General features: G+C 39.2%; 2 protein-coding genes across 2 annotated transcripts in view; both read right to left on the bottom strand.

The window, feature by feature from the left end:
• The window catches only part of LOC138031818 (doublecortin domain-containing protein 2-like), a 31,877-nt gene extending 15,538 nt beyond the window's left edge, over positions 1-16,339 (bottom strand). Inside the window, exons 1-11 of the mRNA XM_068879443.1 lie at positions 15,306-16,339; positions 15,062-15,116; positions 12,987-13,084; positions 12,492-12,561; positions 7,279-7,337; positions 7,112-7,201; positions 6,277-6,336; positions 5,292-5,340; positions 4,202-4,261; positions 534-879; positions 101-162 (exon numbers count right to left, since the gene is read on the bottom strand). Of these exons, the coding sequence (XP_068735544.1) occupies positions 101-162; positions 534-879; positions 4,202-4,261; positions 5,292-5,340; positions 6,277-6,336; positions 7,112-7,201; positions 7,279-7,337; positions 12,492-12,561; positions 12,987-13,084; positions 15,062-15,116; positions 15,306-15,574 (1,218 nt within the window). The 5' untranslated portion in view covers positions 15,575-16,339. The remainder of the gene's footprint in view (positions 1-100; positions 163-533; positions 880-4,201; positions 4,262-5,291; positions 5,341-6,276; positions 6,337-7,111; positions 7,202-7,278; positions 7,338-12,491; positions 12,562-12,986; positions 13,085-15,061; positions 15,117-15,305) is intronic.
• Positions 16,340-17,021: 682 nt separating this feature from the next.
• The window catches only part of LOC138033702 (adenosine deaminase-like), a 20,527-nt gene continuing 12,548 nt past the window's right edge, over positions 17,022-25,000 (bottom strand). The window contains exons 6-10 of the mRNA XM_068881492.1: positions 23,421-23,492; positions 22,471-22,572; positions 21,132-21,199; positions 20,682-20,811; positions 17,022-17,161 (exon numbers count right to left, since the gene is read on the bottom strand). Coding sequence (XP_068737593.1) covers positions 17,072-17,161; positions 20,682-20,811; positions 21,132-21,199; positions 22,471-22,572; positions 23,421-23,492 — 462 coding nt within the window. The 3' untranslated portion in view covers positions 17,022-17,071. The remainder of the gene's footprint in view (positions 17,162-20,681; positions 20,812-21,131; positions 21,200-22,470; positions 22,573-23,420; positions 23,493-25,000) is intronic.

Here is a 25,000-nt window from a genome sequence, read left to right on the forward strand (position 1 = left end):
ATCATTAAGTGATGAAAAGAGGAGCCAAGCTTTGGCGTACTCTATCATTTGGCCAAGGAGAGAGGCCGGGAATGCCCAGGAAATACCTAAACAAGTGTACCTTCATACACTTCAGCCTGGCTTTCTTCATTTCTGGAAGAACACCTTGTGATGTGCGGTCACCTGAGAGCAACAGTTAGAACACAAAGATTACTCTTTCGTTTGTCGTTTCTGTTAACACGACGCTAAAGGCGCTGCTACACTGTGAAATGTTTCGTGCAACTTGTCTCGCAATGTTTTGGCGACATTGTGACGGGAAAAGTTGCACGAAACATTTCACAGTGTGACAGCGCCTTAAATCTCTATTATTTTGCGGACACCATTGACCGACTAGGCCTCCCACGCAGATGTGCTTGGGGCTTCGTCACGCGTTCCTCCCCGAAGCACTCAAAGGGAAATTGGTCACGCTACTTTTACGTGTTCCCTTCCAGAAGGCGCGTGCATGTCACTATGTTGCTAAACTGGACATAAGTGTGGCAATGGCGTTGACAAACCTTGATCCTTATCATCCACGTCTTCTACGGAATTATCCTGCTTGTTATCAATAAGCTCCCCAAGTGGAATGCCATGGTCTCCAAGAAAATCAGTTACTTTGTCCATAATACTTTCGTCAACGGGAGTGTCTTGTTTAGGCGGTTCTTCTTCTTCTTCAGAATCTTGTCTAAAATGACCGACAAAAGCCCTCAAAGGTTCCTCAATGCGATCGGGAATAAAACCTTCATCTCTACTGGATTCTAAGTTTTCAAATTGTCGCACGGGTTCGGCTTCCATAAGAGAGTCTGGTGTTGCATCTTCGGGCTCATCTTTTGACGCCATCAACGCGGCAGCTGCCAACTCACTCTGGTAAAACGAAACAGTATTAATGACCAGTATCTTGGTAACTGAAGTTGAGAAAACTGCACTGAATTGGGAATTGACAAAATCGCTTATTGAAAGTTCTTACGTTACGTACAAATACGTTTAACCGCTGACCAATTGGTTCAGTCGATTGAGCATCGGATTGGCGGACTCGGGATTTTTTATTAGGGACCTTACGATAGGATGACGACGACAGCTACGAAAACGCCACAAAACAATTGGCTTTATAAAACATTAATGAACAAAAACAACGGCTCTGCACACCCTGCACGTGCGTGCATTTTGGTACATTTCTTTGCCGTCCTCGTCCTGACAACGACGTGAATTGACTAAATTTGAGGTTGTGTAGAGGACGTGAGAACCTGGGGAAATATTTTTAATTTTCTTCCTAAACAGCCACACTGTCCACGCCAATTTTATTCCTGCAATGTTGAAAAACACTTTCCATTCCGAACGACTTCGAGTTATCACGAAATTGTTACAGTAACGTGAAAATAATATTTTCAGACAAAGTTCTTGTTGGCGTCGTCGTCGTCTTCTTTGCCTAAGGTCCCTATTAAATAACTAAGGAGAACGTGCTGCCTTTGTAATTAAGCCTCATTTACACTACCAAGTTTTCCTTGACAAGTCCACTTGTCAAGGAAAAGTTGCCGACTGTACACACTAGCAAGTTTTCCTTGACAAGTTTTCCTTGGTAGTGTAAATGAAAAATATGACAAGTTTTCCTTGACAAGTGGACTTCACATGTAATTTACACTAGCAAATATCGTCCTTGACAAGTTTTTCCTTGACAAGTGTCCTTCTTCAAAAAACTAGCATGCTAGTTTTTGACAAGGACACTTGACAAGGCAAAACTTGTCATATTTTTCCATTTACACTGCCAAGGAAAACTTGTCCAGGAAAACGTGTCAAGGAAAACTTAATAGCGTAAATGAGTCTTTAAATTCGCAAATCTTACGACTTTCAAGTCTTCTCGGATAGGACTTTAAACCATAGGCCCCGTTCTCACAACCTTTGTTCACAAAACTCTTTGTGACGGTAAAGGCGCTGTTACACTGTGAAATGTTTCGTGCAACTTGTCTCGCAAGGTTTTGGCGACACTATGGTGGGACAAGTTGCAGGAAACATTTCACATTGTAGCATACCCTGCAACGGCTAAAATCGTTGCGAGTCAAGTTGCACGAAAAGTACAACTTAATTCTACTTTCGGCAACGGCTCTTGCAACTTGTCTCGCTAGGACTTCGGCCGTGGCAGTGATATCTCAAAAAGGCTTACAGTGTATATGGCCACGAAACCAAAAACAACCATAAGTCAAAGGGGACTATGGCGAGTGCTGGACATGTACATGTAGATGAAGTGGCTCTGCTTATGAACTGAACTATGGAATACAACGAAGGGTTACGCTTTTACAAAGGTTGGCCGTGTAGCACTATAAATTTCAACAGACTTAACTGATTAGAGTGTAATGTGAAGTGCCAGTTTTGTACCTCATATATGAACCATGTGAGCGTTAGGCCTACTAATGGAAATGGGCCCACACAAGGACGGAGAAAAACTCTGACCAGCGTGGGAATTGATCCCACGACTTTCGGGATAGATCACCGCTGCTCTACCGACTGAGCTACAAGGTCAGACGGGACAAAATAGCACTTCACATTACACTCTAATCAGTTACGTCTATGGAATACAAGGCCCCCTTTCCTAAATCTTCTATACTTGCAACGCGCAACACAAGGGAAATTATTTGTTACGTGATGCTATTCCATTGAGCACAACAAGACTAGATGCCTAGCCTAGCGATGCAAGCTTAAGCAAAATCAACCAACGCAATCGCAAATGTTTCGATAAATTGATGTACTTTTTTTATTAAAACAAAGACATTAACTAACACCTGATTAAAGACAGAATCAAGAATGTACCTTTTCGCTATTGTACTGAAAGAGATGGGACATGTTAACCCCGGTGAATGAAATGAAGAGATTTATTTCTCGATGTTGAGTCGGGGATACTCGGAAAAAATCCGAGTGCTCCTTTGCTGGAGTCGAACGTACGACCTTCCGCCGGATTACTAGTTCGGATGCTCCACAACTGAGCTGTAGGAGACTCGTGGGAGCTTAGTAGGCCATGATGCATGATTTCGATGGTGACTCGGGGATACTCGGAAACATCTGAGTGCTCTTTGACAAAAATCGAACCTACGACGACTTTCCGACTTCAAGTTCCGATGCTCCAACACTGAGCTAGAGGAGACTCGTTGGAGCTAAGCCATTTAACCTAAGTTCAGGTCACGATTGTCCCGCTATACACTGCTAGGATTGAAATTGTCGAAACGGTGCATTCTCGCTACTGAAACGGGTGAATGAGATGGAAATTGCTAACCCCGGCAGATGAAACTGAAATGACGATATTTCTTCATTGGTGACTCGGGCTATTCGGAAAAATCCGAATTATCCTTAGCAGGAGTCGCACCTACGACCTTCCGATTACTAGTTCGGATGCTGCACCACTGAGCTACAGGAGACTTCTGGGAGCTAGGCCACTTACCTACATGTAGGTTCAGGGGCCTGTTTCTCAAAAGCTCTGAAAACTTTTCGGATACGAAATCGATTCGTGAAACTAAAATTTGCTTATTACGAAAAATGTATCTTTGGACATGTTTTCAATACAATTACAAAGTTTCACGGCTTTAAACGGTTTCCTTTTGAAGATACAAAGCGTTTTACGTCAACCGAAATACGCCCGAAAAGTTTCGAGCCTTTCAAGAAACCCCCCACCCTCCGGCCAGATGACGTTTGTCCTGCCATACTGCTAGGATCTAAATTGTCGAAAGATCGTAGTTTAGAATCCTTCAAAGGAGCACTTTGAGTTTTTCCATCGAAACAGAAATCTCTTTTATGTTTTATGCACCTTTTTTGTCGCCAGCTTAAATAAAACTAGAAAGAGGCAGAGCAGAGAGGAGAGGTTTATTCTTTCAATCCCTGAAATAAAATCGCCTCTTTAAGGCTAAAAAAGCACAGTTCGGGTATAAATATCAAAGGGAGGGGGGGGCCTTCAAATTTAATGTCTGTGTAAATACTGACATCTCGCAGATTTATTTTTAAATTATCTCGCATCCAGGTATCGAAATTCGGATTGTGGACAGAAATATCGCTGCAGTTTCCCAACCAAAGAGTGCAATGCTGCAGCCTTTCTAATCTCTAGTCAAGAGTTTAAACGGAAACTATGCCAGCCCTGTATCTCTGAAAAAATCCGCCCAAAACTCAAAGCATCACAGGACTATAACCATGCCGTTGCAGTACTTACAGCTACACTTTCATCTGGGATAAGGGACTTCTTTTTCGTTGACCTTTTTGAAGCGTTCCTCTGAGAGAAAGTAACAATAAGAATTTGATTAGCCTACAAGGATAAGAGGTTGATAATTAGAACAAAGTTCCAACAGAAATCGAAAACAGATTATTCTTTTTCTTTCTTTTTTTTTGGGGGGGGGGGGGGGAATTGGGGATCTCCTCAGACAAAGATGACAAGGAAAGCCACGAGAACATGAAAGACAATCGCGCAATTTAAATTACTCTCCAACTATTTTAAATCATTTAAAATAGAAATTGTCATCAACGTGTCACGGAGATGAATAAGCATGAACAAAATATAGGTTAGGAGTGAAAATGCACCATTTTATCACCAAGCGTTTGCCTCAAGTCTCCCCCTTGAATACTTCATACTAATTTGGTCATGCTGTTGCTTTTTAGCTTAGGTATAAGAAATGCAAAACTCTTTACAATTTACACTGCCAGGAGCCCACCTGGAGCGTGCAACTTCCATACAGCGTCTGTGAAACGGCGTTTTCACAAGTAGGTTTATTTTTAGACTAGCCCTTCCCGCGAATTAGGTCAAAAACAAAGGCAGTTCCGGTTCGGTGACCCTATGACGTCAGCTTAAGTTCTTGTAATTGCTCATCGGGTTCCTGTGGAAGTCTAATTCGCGGGAAATTCAATCTAAAAATAAATCGGTTTGTGAAAACGCCGTTACACGAACACAGTAGAGTTGTAGGCTCCGGGTCATGGGTTCCTGACACTGCCTGGAACTTAAGTTCAGCTCGATAATGCTTATAGGAGGTTTTCACGTGACGTCATCGCGCCATGCTGGTGGACGAAAACAAAAGATCTCTCATTAGTTTCTTTTGTCTGTCCCCTAGAAGTCATACATTTCTCTATTGTATTGGTGTCTCTAGACGTTGGTTGAAAACGTCCTTTTACAACGCTTTTTTCCAAGACTAGATATAAATTTCAGTGAAAAATGTCGGGGTCATTTAGAATATCATTGCATAAAAAAAACGTATGCAGTGCTGCAGTTAAATCATGACCAGTACTGTCCGAGAAAAAGACACCACACTTACACGTTTTCTTGCTGGTCTTGCATCGATTGCTTTTGGCCTTGTAGAGGCTCTGTAATGAAATACATTAAGTTGTAACGTTGAAAATACAAGAGTAACATACGGAACTTTATTTAAGAGACAACTGGGGCGCTCAGCGTACTAACTGCATGGGGACACTCTGCAGAAATCAAATCAATCAAAGCGTAGGCTGACTTTTGACGGGAGGGGAAAGTACCGGAGGAAAACCCTCACGGAACAGAGCCCACAAAACCACCCCACATTGGTGGGGGGCGAGTGCTCTCACCACTGCGCAAGGACTGCTCCGTCAATATCGCACAAGTGAAATTGATTAACCGCAAGTTTTTGGGTGATACTTGTTAAGGACGGTACCTACTATTGTTATTGCGCATACGTTCTGCGCGTCTCCACATACTCGGATTTCCTATCCCGATGCTTACTAATGCAGAGATGTTTTTGCGCGGTTAAAACTATGCAGATAAAGTAGATCTTCGTAAGCACTCTTGGTATCCAACAAGATAATTGGGGGTAACCATGCATTCTTTCGAGATAATTGAGCTTCAATTTGAGAAAGAACACCATACATTGCTTTGTAAATTTTAAAGCTTTTTACAAATATTGTTCATGAATTATCTTTGAAAAATGCGTGGTTTATACCCCTTCTCAATTTTCTTTTTGGATTTCAATAACACTTGTTAAGATCTACATTTCCTGCATAATCACAAATCGGGGCAAAAATACCTTTGAATTAGTAGGCACCGTCCTTAAAAAGAGTGAAATCATAGGATAGTTGTTCGCCTTGAAGTTAGACATTTTAATGGCATTATAACTTTTTGGCTTATATTGGCTATTACCAGAGACTAAATAGAAAATCACGTTTGGTTTGATAATGGGACTTTATGATCACATTTCACGAAATACTTGAAGGATTAAAAACATTCCATGAGTAAAATTATTCTCCCAAATTAAAATAACTGCAGGAGCGCACCTTCTCGGCGTGAGTTGAGAGGTCACTCCTTGATCGTCATACGGAACACTTCTATCAAAACTGAAAAAGAAAAAAGTCAGTTCCCGTTATAGAACTTCCGTAAATCAACATCCCACCAGCTGCGCACAACCGTTCAGAATTGCTGTGAATTTTTCTTTTTCTTTCGAGCAGGACAATGACTAGATTTGATCAAACACATTCTAAATTTAAGAGGACATCACTGCACCTTTCTTTACTTTTGCACTCTGAAGTTTAGTTTTTCACTACTGTCAATCATGGTAGTAGAACGAATAAAGGGGTCACATCGAGCATTGCCATTAGCCGTCTTTCTCTTTTCAACTGTCCCCTACCTGTCACTGCAAACATCGTTGGCGGGAGTAACAAAAAGGAAACTGCTGGGCAATTGTATAACTTTTTTGTCTGCGGAGTATTCACGAAAGATCCCGTAATAAGAATAATTCTTATTAAGATAATTATTAATAAGGGCTGTTTTAGCTAAAAATTTTCAAGGTCTGAGAAATCAGTCCATATATGATGAGAATTAAATTGAATTACATGCGTTTAAACGACAGAATTTTTTTGTTTCATTTATCAATACTACTGTACTGTAATTTTACTTGCATTTACAAATGTATTTATATATGTACATTCCCTGTAATTGCTGATCAATTTTAAATAAATTAGCTACACTCAAATTATTTCAGAATAGAAGTCGAGGCTTGAGAATTCTCAAGACATCATGGTAAGTCCATGAGATTTGGCACGTAAAAAGTACTCCAATTTGCATTAAGTTCTGTTCTTAATTGCATTAACACAAAATCTCTTATGAACTCACAATCGCTCTCGTCCAACTGCAACATACTGTCCATTATCCTCAAGTTGAGATGGCTCTAATATCTTGAAACGCCCATCAGTTGTAAATAAACTAAAATGAAACAGACCGATATCACTACCTGCACAATTCAAAACTTCTACAAAAGGAAAAAAAAGGTGATCACCTACTCGAAAACAGCACCATACTTGCTGACTGGGCTGACTTTGTCGTTCACTGCCTCTAAAACCTTGCAGACAACATAAAACAACTTCTTGTTACCATGTTACAGCCTGAGGTCTGACATTAACTTTTAACGCATTACACCCGGGTACTGTCACAGTCTTTACTGTTAAAAGACCAGTTTCACTTAAAAATTGCATCAACAAGTTGCAAAAATAGTGGAGACACTTCACCTTCTTGGGGCGTTTTAATTTCCCTATTATCTCTCAGACTGCATTCCCCCCCCCCCCCCCCCCCCACCCCCACCCCCCTTATCAGTGTTTCTAGCAAGACAAAAAAATGTTGAGAACTTAAGCAGTCAACATTGAAAGGGGGAGAGATAGTGGGAAAGGTTTAAATTCTAGATACGGCGGGCATTGGAAGCTAGAAAAGGTGTTTTTTAATGAAAGTGTCTCAACAATTTTGCAACTTGTTGTCTGAGTTGGTTGTCACTGTATTGGCGTACGGTCGCTTTGTTTATTGCAACGAGAAGGCGTCTATCATTTGCGTTTAATATGGTGTTTCCAAAAAAAAGGGTTCAAATCTCTGATCTGCTGTGAATGGAAAATGGCCAGCGATAAATTGGATTTTGGCGGGGTTTCGGTATGACGTAATTTGAAGCCATTTCTGTGCTTTCTGTGAGTCAAGTCGAAAATACACATAATTTGGTACACGAAAAGGTGTGATTTCCATCCTTTCGCTTTTTAAAGTATGCTAGAAATATCCTGGAACCGATTTAGAAATAATTTGCCGTACACACCTACATTTCGGTCGACACATGACATCTAAAGCACGTGCAACATGTACGAAATTAGCTATTGTTTACGAATGAGAAACAAACATAACCTCTTCTTTAACTGCGATCGCATGCCATTTAAAGGAAACATCCAGTTTCCGAAAAATCAATTATTAGAAAACATTGTTATACTAAGATACATTTTCATAGAGGCCCATTTGTAACATTACTTTTTGCTTTCGGGCTAGTCTGCTTCCAGAGAAGGGATTGGTAACGCTTACTAGCAAGTCTCCTAAGTGACGTGTCGGGTACAGGTTAATTCCATGTTCTTTGGAATGACTGACTGAGCACAATGATCAAAAGAAAGCACCCGATTGTGCTAATTCCTTTGCGAGATTTGTTTTACAATGAGATACAAAAGTGAACAAATTTGTACCGGCTACACATTATGACATTTATATGAAACGGTCTACACGGTCTACCACAACTTTTCACTGAGAAAATAATATGATATCATATTTCTTGCTGTTGCGATGGTAGACCGTGCTTGGATGGTAGACCGTTGGTAAATGGAATAGACGATATGTACAGGATTTCTAACTGTGTGAGCTTTATTACGAATCACCTGGTAATGTATTGGATTGATTAGAAAAGAAAGTACTAGTTGAATTGTGCTGTTTCCTCGAAGATACGATTTTCAACTGTAACGCCACCATCCCTGTTGACGTCACCAAGAAACACAATAAATAGAATTGTGTTAACATAATACGAGCCATGTGTAACTTTCGGAGCATCAGATCTGCATTGCAAAATACTTTGCTCGCTTTAGTATTCGGTACGGAGTCTTCTGTTAGCAATGATAAGTGCAAACACTCGAAAATCGATGCTACCGTATGTCGATAATTAATATCCTTTCGTGTTTGGTACACTGTGCTTTGCACTTCGCGTGCAAACTTCTTAAATGTTTCAGAGCTTATACGATATTTAATGATTGCTTTTTTAGTTCCTGCTTTTCTACGTTGAAACGTTTCCCTATAGGATTCGAATCCGGACTGGCAAAATTATTGCAATCAATCAGACGACAAGTTGCAAAAATACTGGAGACACTTCACCTTCTTGGGGTGTTTTTAATTTCCCTATTATCTCTCACACTGCAGTCCCCCTCCCCCCTTATCAGTGTTGCTAGTAAGACAAAAAAATGTTGGAACTTTAGCAGTCAACATTGAAAGGGGGAGAGATAGTGGGAAAGGTTTAAATTCTAGATACGGCTGGCATTGGAAGCTAGAAAAGGTGTTTTTTAATGACAGTGTCTCAACAATTTTGCAACTTGTTGATGCACCCACAAGGTGATATTTGAGCACAACTTTAATGCCATTTGTTACAACAATTATCGCTGTTTTCCTGCAATGTTTCCAGTTGCAACCAGAAGTTGCAAAGTTTTTTTCTTACAGTTGCTAGTTACTAAATAACATACAACATTATCAGCAGTTCCTATGAAATACAAACAATGAATATTCCAAGAAGCTGACCCACATTCCAGCAAATAAACACTCACTGAGCAACTTGAATATGCACAGTTTGTAGCCTTAAATAAAAAATGTCAGACATATTGATAATAAATAATTTGAAAAGTACTTTTTCAGAAGAAATTGTTATGTCTACTAAATGGTCAATCTTGCAGACTTAAAGTGGTACTTAGTATGACGAACATCGCATCTTTCCAACCTAAGCCATTTTGAAACATAAACAAGTAGTCTGCGTGAGAAGAAAAATGCTGTTTACTTTTTTCAAATATCTCTTTTCGTTCCAGAGATATTCGAGTTTTTAAAATATGCAAAATAGCCAAGTGATGATGTCATACACTCAACCAAATTTTGTTCAAATATGATGAAAATAATAATAATAATAATAATAATAATAATAATAGTTTAATACTTGTAGTGTGCAAATTCCATTTACATATGATCAAAAGATCATATGATCAAAAGAGATATTTCAGCCAATTTGTATCAGGAATTTTTGATTTTTTGCAAGAAGATTCCACTACATATTCTCCACAATATGAGCTTCACAGTTCTGTTACCATGGCGTCATACTGCATTCCAGAGCTTCCCCATATTAAAAGCTTTTCTGGCCACCTTTGGCATTCCATTTTGATATTTGCTAACAGCACTTCATATACATGATCCAGCAAGCATATAAATATGTTAGCTCGAGTTTGTGGCCTTGTTTAACATTTTTCAAGCTGAAAATGCTAACATATTGAAATCAAGTGGGTGGGGACTGGAAAAGAGTGAGTTGCCATGGGAACATAATTTTTTATAGCCATAGGTGTGTTTCCTGTAGAACTATAACACTACCAAGTTTCAATGGTCTGTGCTGAAAATTGGCCAAGGTAGCTCTATTTATATACTCAATATAATATAGGGTTGAGTTTATGACGTCATCAGTCAGCTAATTTGTATATTTTACCCATTTTTCAAACTTAAATATCTCCGGAACTAATGAAGATATTTGCAAACGGTAAATGGCGTTTTTGTTCTTTCATAGAATTCTATGTAATACACTAAAAAAATCAAGGGGTAAAAATTTGATCATAGTACCACTTTAAGGTTACGGTAGACCTTCAGGGGTGTCCTTTGGGAAAATTACTTCAAGCGAACTTTGTTAGGCGCAACAGCCATAAACTATACATCTATTGAAAGGTTATGAAATGCACTTTCCAGGAAATATATTTTTTGTTTTTCACTTTATCTTATCGAAAGATGAGCAGGGCCCAAGAACCTTGAGCGACTGATGTCTCTCTGATCGAATTTTATCGGGTATCAAGTTTTAATGCAAAGGGAAGCCTTTATGTATAATGTCATTCACAAGGCGTTTGTCATCAAAAAATAAACTGTGTAAGGCTTTTGTGATATTCCAATTGGTGGCTTAGATAATTTTGTGTCAAATATGCTTATCAAACGCTTACCGATAAAGCTTACGTCGAAGGCCCAGTTTTTTGTCGCTTCCAAAGTTTTACAAACATTTCACGCCTTCTGATCCACCACATGTCAACACGCAAATAATGCAGATAACAATGTTCAGCCAATGAGAAGACAAGAAATGTCAAACAGAGTCCCTTGAGACGAACTGTAAAAATGTTATTATTATTTCTTCTGTTTATCTTTTTCACAACCATGCTTCTTTGTAGGTTTTCATGGACTCTTTTCTCGTTTTTCCCTTCCCAGGAAAGTCATTCACAGGGAGTAAACTGACGACAATGTCTGAAAAAATTCGACAATGTTCATGACAACCAACTCGACTTGAATTCAAGACCACGGTTAATTTCCCACGCAAAACTTGACCAAATTCCTTAGTGTTGACAGTAGCTAACTGGCTTTTCCTGCCTTTGCTGACTAAGAAATATCCATTGAAAATACATTTTTGTTAATAAATCGCATTTTGTTTAACATTTTGGAGTATCTTTTTCTGGAAAATGTAGTTAAAGTAATAGAGTATGGTGTCCGTGGTCCGCGAGACAAAAGGACAATCTTAATCATTAAATTCTCAACCTCGGATAATGCATTTCACGTGCTCTGATTGGTTCACTGAATCTCGGTTATCAGCTCATATACCTTGGTTTGACCTTATATGGTAAATGATTGCGTTAAGCGTTGCTAACTAAGGGCGTGTTCGATTGACCATATTCCAGAATAAGAATATGTGAAGTGATGATTTAAATGGTACTTCTAGCGTTTTGAAGCAACAAGGATGACAAAGATATGTTTAAAATAGCATTTTAGCAAGTGTTTGACAATCTTCATTTGAATCTCCGTAAACTTCTATTCCATGTATTCCTGTTCCGGAATATGGTCAATCAAACGCACCCATAAATGTATCTCAACTGCCTTTCATACTTTCTAGTGAAAACTATTACTAGTGATAATAATACACTATTAATAAATTATTTAAATGACATTAAATACAATTTAACTGAATTAACTAGGAGTGACTGCGGTCAACAACAGACCGTTGTTGTCAGTGGTTTTGTTATATTTGCACATGCGTCTTATTCCTCGTGCTTTGGGTTGTAGGGTTTTGGCTCAAAGGGATGACTCAAAAGTACCTTCTTGAGCCCACTGTGCACCAAACCCAAGGGATCATGTTGTCACTTACAGCAACTGCTGACCGGAAGAAGGTCCTGTCAGATCATCAATTTTAACTGCCACCGGGTTGTAGAGCTTATTCAGCGGTGTAGCGAGAAGAAGGAACATTTTGTGTGAAGTGCTTGGGGGTTTCATGGATGAGTTGTCAGATTTTGCCAGCCATCAGTGCAGTCTCCACCTTGGAGCTGGCTACCAAATAGTGGAAGCTCCAGGATGTCTCAGGCACCCAACCTCCACTTTACGAGGCAGTTGTTTATAATCTGACTTTATAATACAATGAGGTAATAATAATACTCACTTGGAACATCTTGTAATCGGTCTTGAGTTGCACTCTCTTTGGTTTTAAAACAAGCCCATTACAAAAAACACTGAAAAAGACAAAATGAAATATATTTGTCACTTTACAACTTGAGCATCCACCTTGGCATACTTTGAGCCGTTCCCTCCAATTAGCCTTGCCACAGTGGGTTTGAAGTGTAATTATGACCTCAGTCTTCTTGGACAAGGCAAATTGGAGCACAAAATGGAAAACTGGGGAAACATTCCAGTTTAGAGTTCACCACGAACATTGAGCTGTTATTCAGTTTAACCCTGTCCTAATGGGAAAAAAATGTTTATTCCGAAGCAACAAGATCAAGAAGAGATTTATAACTTTTTCTGGAATTTTCCTTGTCCTAATCGAAAGAAATGGACTTGCAATGGTCCCAAGAGAAAACAAAAACAATGCTTATGCAAAATTTGGGGGGACAAACAAAGAGTATTATGGTATTTTCCGAATTGGCGTATTACTTACATTATTGTTTTTGTTTCTTCTTTTTTCCTCAGGCCACTGATTTGAGCTCTTCCAGGAATACCACCAAATTTGCGATGATTAAGTTGAACAAAATTTATCTGCACACACACAAAAAGAAAACAGAGGATATGAAAATTCATTCAAGTGTTTTCATCAAATGGAATGCACCACACAGCATGTACAGTACTTGTGTGAAAAACTGTGTTCATTGACCAAGGCTGGATGTATTGTTTTTTTTCCCTAATTTTTTTCCTTTAACCCATTTCACACGTAAAGTGCCCTCAGTCAGCGAATAAAATCACCTCGCATTAGCCACAGTAAAATCTGAGTCTCACACTGTCAGATAGCAAACGTTTAAGGTGGCTGAACATATTTTTCCATGGTGAGCAACGCCAACGCAGATTTTGATAACCAAATCTTTCAGAGGAACCCAGCCAAATTCTGCCCATTAGCACATTCACTCAAAAATTTGAAACCAACAGCTGCAACTTCACTGTTTTACCAAAAATCTTGCAAACCCATCATTAGACTTTGCACAAATTTGGAATTAAAATAGTTCTGACTACACAGAAGTTGTCTAATTACAAAAAATCAGAAATTTAAAAGACAAAAATTTTGTAAAACCAAAAAAGGTTCACCAGCAAATTATGAAAAATCTGTCTGTTGAAATTTTATAATAACAGGTGTTAATATACCTTCTTTATTTCTATTACTTTAAGTAGTAACTAATGAGCGAATCTTGCATAAAACTAGAAGTAATCATCCTTAATGCCTTGTTTTAACCCTTTCCTTCCTCAGAGTGACACTCATCAATGGAGAACTCTTAAGGGGTAATCTAGATGCATTACCATGGTAACAGCCCACACTGTAAAAATAGAAACCTTCATGATAGAACTTATCAGTGACCAAGTTGGAACTTTCAGGCAAAAATTGCATAAATATGGCAGATATGAAAGTATACACCCTTTTAATGAGTCTAATAAATGCCGCTTTCCAATAATGACGTCAAACTCATGCTTTCAAATTTTATTCAGAAATGTACATTAAGGCCTAAAACTTTTCTGATTTCTTTTTTTGTTTTAAGCCTTTGTACATTTCTGAATCAAATTTGAAAGCACGAGCTCGCCATCATTAGCCTTACTAAAAGGGTGCTTTAAAGCGCTTTAAACCTGTGTTCAGTCATCTTAATGAAAGGGGACATTTTTGAGTGGCCACCTAGATGCTATTAAATTAAAATATCAGAATGCATTTTTATTATAGATTTGGAAAATGTTAATAAATATTGGTTTTGCCAGTCTCTTTGTTTTAAAACACATTTTTATAAATAACGCTTCATAAAAATGTGCATTTATTCCTCATTTTTTCATACTTGGTGATTAAAATTAATTAAAATTAAAGCTGCAATTATAGGGCTTGAAAATGGATACTGAATTATTTAGAAGCATTTAACATAGATACTGCTATTGTGATCGAAAACTCGTTCTCTTGGCATCGCTAGTTAATTAAAGAAGCTTAATTCAATTGTTATTCTATTCCTCGGTTCAGACTAGGTGTTTCAAAATCCGTATTCGAAACTTGCGAAATTCACTCGACCGCAAAAACCGGCCGTTTTTAATACCGCTACAAGGTCTTGCCGAGGTCAAATATTGGTTTAGGATACAGAGTTCACATCTACTTATATGTGCATTTATTCCTCAATTTTTCATACCTTGGTGACTAAAATTAATTAAAATTAAAGCTGCAATTAAGGGCTCGAAAATGGATACTGAATTATTTAGAAGCATTTAACATAGATACTGCTATTGTGATCAAAAACTCGTTCTCTTGGCATCGCTAGTTAATTAAAGAAGCTTAATTCAATTGTTATTATATTGCTCGGTTCAGACTAAGTGTTTCAAAATCCGTGTTCAAAACTTGCGAAATTCACTCGACTACAAAAACCGGCCGTTTTTAATATCGCTACAAGGTCTTGCCGAGGTCAAATATTGGTTTATTATACAGAGTTCATATCTACTTACAAAGCTCAGTATATATTTTACCATTAACAAACATGTAAAATTTGAGATCAAGCTTACGTCCGGGAGCTTTACAGTTCCAAACCGAGGTGGTTTGAGTCCTTTGCCGTCGTATCTATCAACAAACAAAATTTGAGCAATATTAAGAATAAATTTTCAGCGTCATAGATCAAAGAACACACTTTGGTTTGTTTGTCGAAGTCTCACAAAATTAAGCTTACGTTCAAACTGCAAGTGCTTTTACGTACTGTTATTAGGTTATAGGCTTAAACTTACTGCTATTAGGTTACAGGCTTAAACTTACTCGATTTTCTTAAACGGCTCATTACCAACAACAACGTAACTACAGTCCCTTTGAAGATCATCAAGTTTTCTTATGCGATGTCTGCCTCCAGGGGTTCGTATTTCTCGAGCTGGCATGTGAAACCTCTTTGCAGCCGCGTCGAGAAGACAGTCAAAATTTGGCATTTGTCTCTGGTTGACAACCAGTCGCTTCTTCGTGTAGCTGTCTCCATTGAGGAGAAGAAAAACAGGTTTTCCCATCACATTTAGCCCCCTTTCATGAGCAGCCATTCTCTTTCGCTTGTTTTCTTTCCCTGAAAACTTCCAGTTCACGCCTAACGCTAGTAAAACGAATGCTTTCGGCTTCGAAACTCGAGCTACTAGGTTTCGTGTTGGGAAACTCGTTCACTACGCAATCATTATGGGATGTACTTTTTTCTGATTTATTTACCATAGTGACGTACATAGTAACCAATTGTTTGAACAGTTATTTAATGAGTTAATTATTCGCGTAGGCCGCTCTGATCCTATTCGCTGCTCACTTGAACAAGTGTTTTAGAAATAAGATTTATCGAAGCAAAAGTGGACACACACCTCTTTTTTTAATAATCAAAGGAGCTATTAAATCGGTCCCGTAAGTATCAGGCCATTGGGGAGTTCAAAGGCCACGCCGATCAATTTGTATCAATTCATCTTTTGATTCTTCGTTTTGTTTGCTAAAGCCGCATTTGTAGCCACGATTCATCTTTTGCTGTCAGAAGAATCAAATAAGTCATCATCTTTAGACAAATAAAAAGAACATTGCCGGAGAAGCAAGCCTCATTTCGAGGCAAACTCCTTTTCGAAAAAGGCCTGATACAGCTAAACGGAGCTTACGGAACGAAACTCTCGGAGACAAGCTTTTAATGCTATAGAGAACTTTCTGTCCTGGACAAGAGACCCATCTTGTTTTTAAAATCGATAATGACGGTCGACCCTGGATATGGTGATATCTTCTCTAAGAATCTGCATTTCGTTATAATCGATTGGCGTAGCGAGCCGCGGGCTACTGACACCCATTTGCTTATCATCCCCTTTCATAAACTGCTGGATAAATATTATTTGGTTTTCAGTTAGCTGATTCTGCTTTTTGTTTAACTGTCTTTTTATTTACTATATTCAAGTGTCTCAGCGGGGTCTTCCAGCTGCAAAATGATCCAAGCCAGAGGATCATCGACCTAACCTATCTTCGGGGGTGGAAGCTGAATAATGAATAATGAATAACGAGTATAAATAAAAAATAAATAATGAATAATTGGGTCTGAAAACGCCGGAATAATGAATAACGCAGTTATGCCAGTGGAATAATGAATAACAGCAATGAGTAATGAATAACCTGCAAAAATTTAAAAGTAATAATGAATAATGCGAACAAAACACACAAAGAATAATGAATAATCGAAGGCCAATTATTCAGCTTCCACCCCCGATAACATAGGGAGAAACGTCTTTGAGTGCACTTAATTTCTCTCTGCACAGAAGGGAATTTCTCTTCCGCTGCGAGGCCCTTCGTTAAAAATTAACATGTTTAATTATCCAGCAATGTCTCATTGCAATACATTTCCCGTTCATGCAAACCTCGGGGGAACATCCAAATTGGAAGGAATAAAGCAATAAAACCCCAGGTGTTTGAAAGCAATCAATTTTCAACAACGCATCAGTGCACTTGGTTACTTAAGAACAATAAAAAATGATACAATTTTAAACAATAACCCCTTTTTATTTAAAATATACATTCCATACTAAAATTCAATATATTCCATGTACAATTTTTAATTGGTGAATTAGTTCTTGTTTCTCGTCTTCAGGAAGAAAGGAGGCTCTAGCCGCATTAAATGTCTGAAAAAAAATTAATAATAAGAAATCTAAATGATTGATGAAATCTCGACTCTCACATTAAGAACATGGGCTGTGGTAACTTGACGACTTCAGTGGATTTCTTGAGACTACGCAAGCTTTAGGAAACGAGCTACAATGTACTGGCAAAGGTTCGTTTGGGTTGGCGATCTTGATTGGTTATGATAAGCAGACCTTAATTAAACGAAGCTTTTTAAATTATCCGACAGTCGAGCTGATGAGAAAAGGGGTGTAACTGCGTTAAAATATCAACTGCTTTGACTGCCTATATTCAGAAAACCTTTACAGTTCTGGCAGTTCGCAACTTTATCAAAGAATTTTACAGTTGTTTGCTCAGTGACCTAGCCTATGAATGGCTGCGAGGCTGCCGGTGACCTTGTGTGGGTAATTCCGGAATTGCGCAGGGAACTGGGGCGAGTTTCAAATTTGAACCAATCGATAGATCCACCCTCGAATGAAAGATAACCTTGAGATTGGCCATCTGTCCAAGTTTTATGCTTTTGAGGGGACGCAGCCTCAAAATTAGAGATGTTTGTATATATTTTTAATTTGGTCTCTATTCGACCTAAAAGCAACAAAATTGGACAGATGGCGAATCTCAATGCTATCTTTCATGTGACGATGCCAATTTATCGATTGGTTGAAATTTGAAACCCGCCCAGTTCCCTTTGCAATTCAGGAATGGCGTATTGCTACAGACCTCACTGCTTTTAACGAGCTTTTAACTGTGTTGCTGTAATTTTAATTAGTCAAAATTAACATTAGAAAGGAAGGTTTGTATCAGGGTCACCGGCAGCCTCGCTTCCATTCTCAGGCCAGGTAACTTAGCTACAACTGTGAAATGGTCTACTATTCGTATCACAAGCTGTCTGTTGAGTCAAATATTAAAAAGCTAGGTTTGACAATTTTTAGCAGGCATTCATAGTTATAAATGAACCTTCCTGACTGACTAAATATAGCAAAATATAGTAATGATAATTTGCATCCTTGCAGTCTATGTAGAGTGACTGTTGTCACATGGGGCCCGTTTCTCTAAAGTCCCAAAACGTAACGGGCCAAGGGGCCGTTTTTCGAAAGTCCCGAAACTTAACGGGCCATTTTCGGGTGTCACAATTCCCTTTGTATCTCAATAACGGAGAGGATTTAATTTTTGTATCGGCTTTCTAAAACAAGCGGTTGGCAATTTCACAAATGCCTTTTTGGGAATTTCGAGAAACGGGTCCCAGTTTCGGCTGTCACAATTCCCTTAGTTTGAATTTCAAGAACGGAGAGGATTTAAAGGCCCGGGAAAACGGCTTCAGCAATTGCATGATTTAGTTGGGACTTTCACAAAGGGGTTTTCGGGTTCGAAACGTCATCGGGACTTTCGAGAAACGAACTCCTGAACCTAGTTTAATGGCGTATCTCTCACTTGTCTCCAGTGGTAGAGCATCCGAACTAGCAATTGCAAGGTCGTCGTACCTTCGACTACTGCAAAGGGGTACTCGGACTTTTTCCGAGTATCTTCGAGTCCACATCGGAAAAAAAATTTTTCAGTACAATCTCTTCATAGCCAGATTTCTTCTAGTCTCCTATGCAGCCTTTCTTTGTGTGGTCACGCAACGCTCCTCCATGTGGGGAGGAGCGTTGCGTGACTACACAAAGAACGGCTGCGTAGTAACCTGCGATCATGACCTCCCTCTCTACTTATCACCTTGTGAAAAGAACGCCTGATCGCAGGTTAGCTGCGTAGGAGACTAGATTTCTTCATCACGAAGAGACTTGTCCCAAAACGAAAAATATTTGTGGTTGAGGTGCTAATTCATAGGCAAGCTTGAAGAAAAAAGTGGTTGTACAGAGATAAATAATATTTGTAAAAAGCCTTACAATACAAAGCAATGTATGGCATTCTTTTGCAAATTGAAGCTTAATTATCTCTGAAAACTGCATGGTTACCCCAAATTTTCTTTTTGGATACCAAGAGTACTTACTAAGATCTACTTTCTCCGGATAGTTTTAACCCGCGCAAAAATATCCCTGTATTAGTAAGCGTCACCGATAGGAAATCCGAGTATCTCGAGATGCGCAGAACGTATGCGCAATAACAATAGTACGCACCGTCCTTAATTGCATAATTTTTTTTGGTCACTGCGGAACCGCAGGAGCAAGAAAGTTGTGCCGTTCAAAGTGGGCCGGGTATTCTGCGAAGAACTCTGAGATGAAGGCTAGTAAGTAACAGAAGTGAAAAAACGTTCTCTGGTACAAAAAGATTAAAAACATACAAATAAAGCTTTCGGCTATCAGTCTATACCCTTGAACGAATGAAAAAGTTAGCGCGCGAACGGAAATATATACGAAAAGGGGTGCGATTTTTTTTTATACTTTTTTAGAAAAAATAGAATACAAAAAGAAGTGTGAAAAAAGCTAAGAGATAAAAATGTAAATGAGGCCTAATTACAATAAAATATATAGAGAGAATTGCCTAGGCAATGGCTTGGTTATCCGCGTCGGTGGTTTTATAGCGGTGTGCCAAGGTTTTAGTCTTTTCCAACGCGGTAATTGCCTTTGTCAATAACACAAGCATTATTGAAGTCAATGGAATGATTGTTTTGCCACTCATGGTTGGCAACATCTAAGCCCTTTGTATAGTTCCTCAAGTTTCGTTGATGTTCCTTTTTTCGGGTTTGGAAGCATCTTTCTAACATTCTTAATAAGAAGCCACCCCCACCTACAGTTCCTCCACCAGAAAAACTGGTTTCTATGTTTTTCAAATGGGTCGAACTACCGGATACGTGCCACGGTTAAGCATGCCTCCCTTATATCAGCGGCCTAACCGAACCTCTTACGAGATTGCTCCGTAACAATGAAATGCGCGTGGTCAACAAACTATTCAAAACCCTTCAACAAGAATTCCCTTCTCCAAAGTAGAGACAACCTTCGGATCTCCAATGTGATGTTGTATATAAAAGGTCCTTGGAACTACATAGGAGAAACCGGAAGATGCTTCCAAACCCGAAAAAAGGAACATCAGCGAAATTTGAAGAACTATACAAAGGGCTCAAATGTTGCCAAGCATGTGTGGCAAAACAATCATTCCATTGACTTCGATAATGCTTGTGTTGTTGACAAAGGCAATAGGGCATTTCCGAGCCCGAGTCTGCCTCCTCTTCAAAGCGAGTCTAAGTACGAATTTTTTCTTATGAAAATTAGTTTTCATTCATATGTTAAGTAGAACTAAATACCATCACAAAACCTTCGCACTTAGACTCGCTTTGAAGAGGAGGCCGACATGAACTCGAAAATGGCCTATTACCGCGTTCGAAAAACACTAGAACCTTGGCTCACAGCTAAAACCGTCGACGCGGAAAATACCTCAAAACCGTTGCCTAGGCAATACTCTATTTTATTATGTCTTATCCTGGTTACAGCTCTATTTTTGCAAGCATCATAAGGGTAAGCATAAAGGACACACAGCAAAATCTTAACGTGCGCCCGCCTTACCGAAAGTCACAACTGAACTTACCGCCCTGGTTATTTCCGCAGGACTTAAACCAATATCATTAAATGCCACTCCTTGTTCTAGATCCAGTCGCGTTTGACATACAAGGGGATCATCAGAGTTCAGAGAGAAATCAACGCCGTCTTCTGCAAACCTTCAAACACAAAATACGTAAAATCAATAACTGTGAATAACTGTGATAGGAAAAACTCTATAGTAAAGTGTTAGGAAAAAGCTTCTTAAAAATCACATTTCTCTTTCAGAAGCAAACGTGAATAAAAACTTCTCGTTGTTTAAAATATGGCGTCCACTTTTACAAAGTTCTGGCTGGTGGGGGTCTAGTTATTTTTGGAAATGGTACACGTGTACCCTTTTTTTCAATGTTTGCGTACCTTTTTCAATTTCGTTTCCGCGGAGCTAGTTATATATATATATAGCTTGCTTATTTGTAGCTATTTACACCGGTTCACCTACCGTCTGAGTGGGTGTGTCCGAAAGCAAGGTTTGACAGCACCGGTCAGTATACTTGAAGTTGGGCACACCTTTGAGATGCAATAAAATACTTCTTTCACCAATTTGACCAATAAAAGCCTTAATTAACAGCGTTATTTCATCGTCCACAAGCCATTTCCGAATTCCAAGTGTGACGTGAGGACGAAAATTAGCTTTTATTTTTATGAAAAATAGCTATAAAATCAGTGGCAAAAGTCTTGGGACACACCCTGTGAAGTTGGTTTTCTTACTGAGTTTGAATAATTGCCTCACCCCCTCCCCCCCCCTCCTTACCCAACAGTGAGCTGACATATTCTTCTCTATTTCAACACCGATTGGAGGGGGAAATGGGACTTATAATTTGAAGCTATTTGTAGTTATGCTAAGTTTCTGCCGTATGAGGTTTCCAGGCCCACTGATGGTAGTTAGTTATCACAAGCGAAAAATGCAAGTGGTCGCCAGTTTGAGATTCGGAAAAGGCCAAATGAGTTAACACGGACATTTTGAAAGACGCTTCGGCGCTTGACTCCCAAGGCAAGAAAAAAACGACTGCAAGTAAGCAAGATGTGGCCATTGGTTAACGCTGTCTCCCCGACATTGTTTAAGGTACTCGTCGATCAATCGTCTCTGTTGATTGAGTCGAGCATCAGATTGCCGTACGGGGCGTTGCTGAAGGACGCGGTTGGGCCAACACCCAGGAAGTTAGCTACTTCGGCCGCTACGCACATTTCGCGCTAATCCATTATATGTAATACTTCCAAGTAATTTTATTTTCTTTTTCTGTATTGTGTAAACTAGTGCACAATAAGAATGAATGAATAAATGAATGAAAAGAGTAGGGCTTTTCGGAGTTCCCAGTGTTTTATGTCCTATGTCTCTCCCGCATAATTAGCCTGGAAAAAAGTGCTGTCTTAAAAAGTCTTGCAGCCCTATTGTACGAGGCTATGCAAGAATAAACATTTCAATTCGAGTATGCTAAGTTCTGGAACCCTTAGATTCTACTTTTTTTGTCCGAGATTTTTTGTGGAGACAACTGCAAGTGCCAAAAATAAGAAAAAAAAAAGGACCTTCCCTTTAAACATCCTAATTGCTTCCCGTATGGAGGTCTACTTTTTCTCTATTGAAATTTCAATGCCTTTTCCAAAAGCACGACTGTCGAGTCTTCCAAGGTCACTATTGTTGAGTAATAAAGCGCTTAAATGTGTTCGCAACATATTCAGAGAGAAAATGTGCACAAACTGAAGTGGCTAAAATCGACGCAGCAGATATTTTGTCGCAACCATTCAAACAAGTCAATCCAATTAAAAGTTCATCTACATACTTCCAAGTGAATTTTCTCATCGATGATCCTTTTGTAAAGGGCTTCGTCTTGTATTACACGGTATCCATGACCTATTCGTTCAGCATGAAGAACATCTAATGCCTTGGAAATGAATGGTAAATGTACAGTTAGTGTGAGTTTTAAACTCTCTATATAACCACTCCCAAACCCCCCTCCACCCTCCCATACAAATTATCCACCTACCCCTCCCAAGTCCCAAAGGATTCTTTAAACTGACTTTCCCTCGCGACCAAGTCAGTTCTAATCAAGAGAGTACAGCTAAAACAAACACTGATTGGATCACTGGATCCAACCCTCTGAGGTCCAATCGGTCAGTTTTGAACGTGAGTAATGGCGGACCGTGAAATCCAAAACTTACACGCTTTGGATAAAAGTCAAAGCTCAAAATTTTGCCAGTCAGGTATTAAGCAAACACACTTTCAAAATTAGAAGGAAATAGGAAAGTGATTTATTTTATCACAGGGGCACTTTAACGCCCTGGTTTTGACCTCAAGTGACAAACCCACAGGCAAACTGTTTGTCGTGAAATCGGAAAACCGGCGTAGACTATATCACCGAGAGCTCATCAAGGGGAACCTCTATCTCCACTACTTCCTTGAGTCAACCCTTGCCCGAGTAAATTCATTTTTAGGAACAGGTTTTTCCCGCGAAAAGTAGTATATTTTCCTTGAAGCTGAGATAGCTCTGTTTTGATTGGCTTTTACAACAGTGGGCGTGCTGAATCTCCCAAGGGAGGCGTTCTATGAATATATCTACTCGGGAAAGGGGTTGACTCCTAAGCCAACTGCAAGTATGGGAGATAGAGGCTCCTCTTAATGAGCTCCTGATTATATACTCACTCTTACTGCGGAGGCTAGTTGTAGAAGATGAGAGAATTATCTACCCTTAAACTTTAACTAAACTCATTGAGGGTAAATTAAAAAGGGTACCTCCTTCACACTAGCCGCCGGAGCAGCTTCTCCAGCATGAACCGTTCTGTGAATGTTCAGCATTCTTGCCTCCTATGGAAAACAAACCTATCATTCAAGTGACTGGATCAGTCTGTGAGGCCCGCATAATCGAAAACAAAAACGTTCACTTAACACTGGGCGGTATTGTAGGAGGGAAAAATCAAATTAGGAGTGAAACAAGGAAATGCCGTTTATGTTAAAGGGGCTATGTCACGCAAAATGATGTACTTTTATGACAACCAAAATGCCCAAAATGTAGAACGAAACACTTAAAACTGTTGAACAACATAAGAGAAATACAGCAAAAGGAAAGAGAAGCATGGATGAACACAAATGGACAAGATTGAAACGAATTGCATTTGGGTAATTTCTCAAGTTTATGGCAAATCGCTAGTATATAGGTCGTTTTTGTTCAGAATCATCTTGTTTGTGAGGTAATGATAATTTTATCAGTAAAGGAATTCCACATTGCAATTTTCGAGTTTTAAAGGGGCACTGTCATGCGATGACATGCGCCGTATTTCAGATACCCAGAAATTTTAACAGACTTCAAATTTTTGTTTTTTCTTTTAAGTCCAGATCTACTACGGTTTCCGAAAGCAAGATAATTCATATTTATCTAATATCGATGATTTGGAATGCAATAATAAAAGCGAACACAAATTTCAGGCCATGTTTGTTCAGTGTCATCTGAATTCAGTGAAGTGTGACCGGAAACACTGTCGGCCGAAGACTGTCAGCCGTGTTTTACTCACCGCTTCCGGTTTTATAATTTGTGCAACAACCATACCATGATCTCAGAGGTTTTTCTTGAGCCTTGGGAGAGTCACGACGCGGAAAAGACGCGTTGCGAAGCAGCGAGATGAGAAAAACCTCTGGTTACCTTGCACTTGAATCTCACTTTCACGCAGACGCCAGGGTCAGGATCTGACCCTCAGGCTTGGATTGGTTGTTGTTTTTTTTTTTACAAATACGCAAATCAATATGATTCGTTCGTTTGATTGGTAATACCGAGGGGATGCGTGATTGCTAAGTCATTGATTGGTCAGTGATTGCTAAGCCATTGGTCCCTTTTGTACATGTAATTATCAATTTGACGCCTTTGACAGCTGGTGTCTGCGTGAAAGTGACATTCAAATCCAAGGTAAACGGAGGGTTTTCTCTCCTCGTCGATTCGCTTCGCGGCTCTCTCGCGGGTCACGGGACCATAGTAACACAACCAGTGCAGTTCCACTCATCTAAATGCAGGTTTTCCTTCAGAATATTCAATTACACATTTGAGAGCGAAGATCATCATCATCTTGTCCTTTTCCCTCTGAGAGAAATGGGGCCTTGCGTTCTCTCTCTCCAAGCTTCTTAGAGCGAAGATAGTAAACGTTTATTAACAACGATGATGTGATGGTCTCTGAAATTTGAGCGATCTTTGTTATTAAACAATGAAACGGCTTACACCATACGTCGAATTTCTCATGAATTCAAGACTTAAAAAGTTTCTCTTCATTGCAGACGTTGTATTGGTATTTTGACTGCTCTGCTTTGCTTTCTTGAGAAGATTGAAT

This window comes from Montipora capricornis, chromosome 14 (genome assembly GCF_036669925.1).
Source record: "Montipora capricornis isolate CH-2021 chromosome 14, ASM3666992v2, whole genome shotgun sequence".
Lineage (NCBI taxonomy): Eukaryota > Metazoa > Cnidaria > Anthozoa > Scleractinia > Acroporidae > Montipora > Montipora capricornis.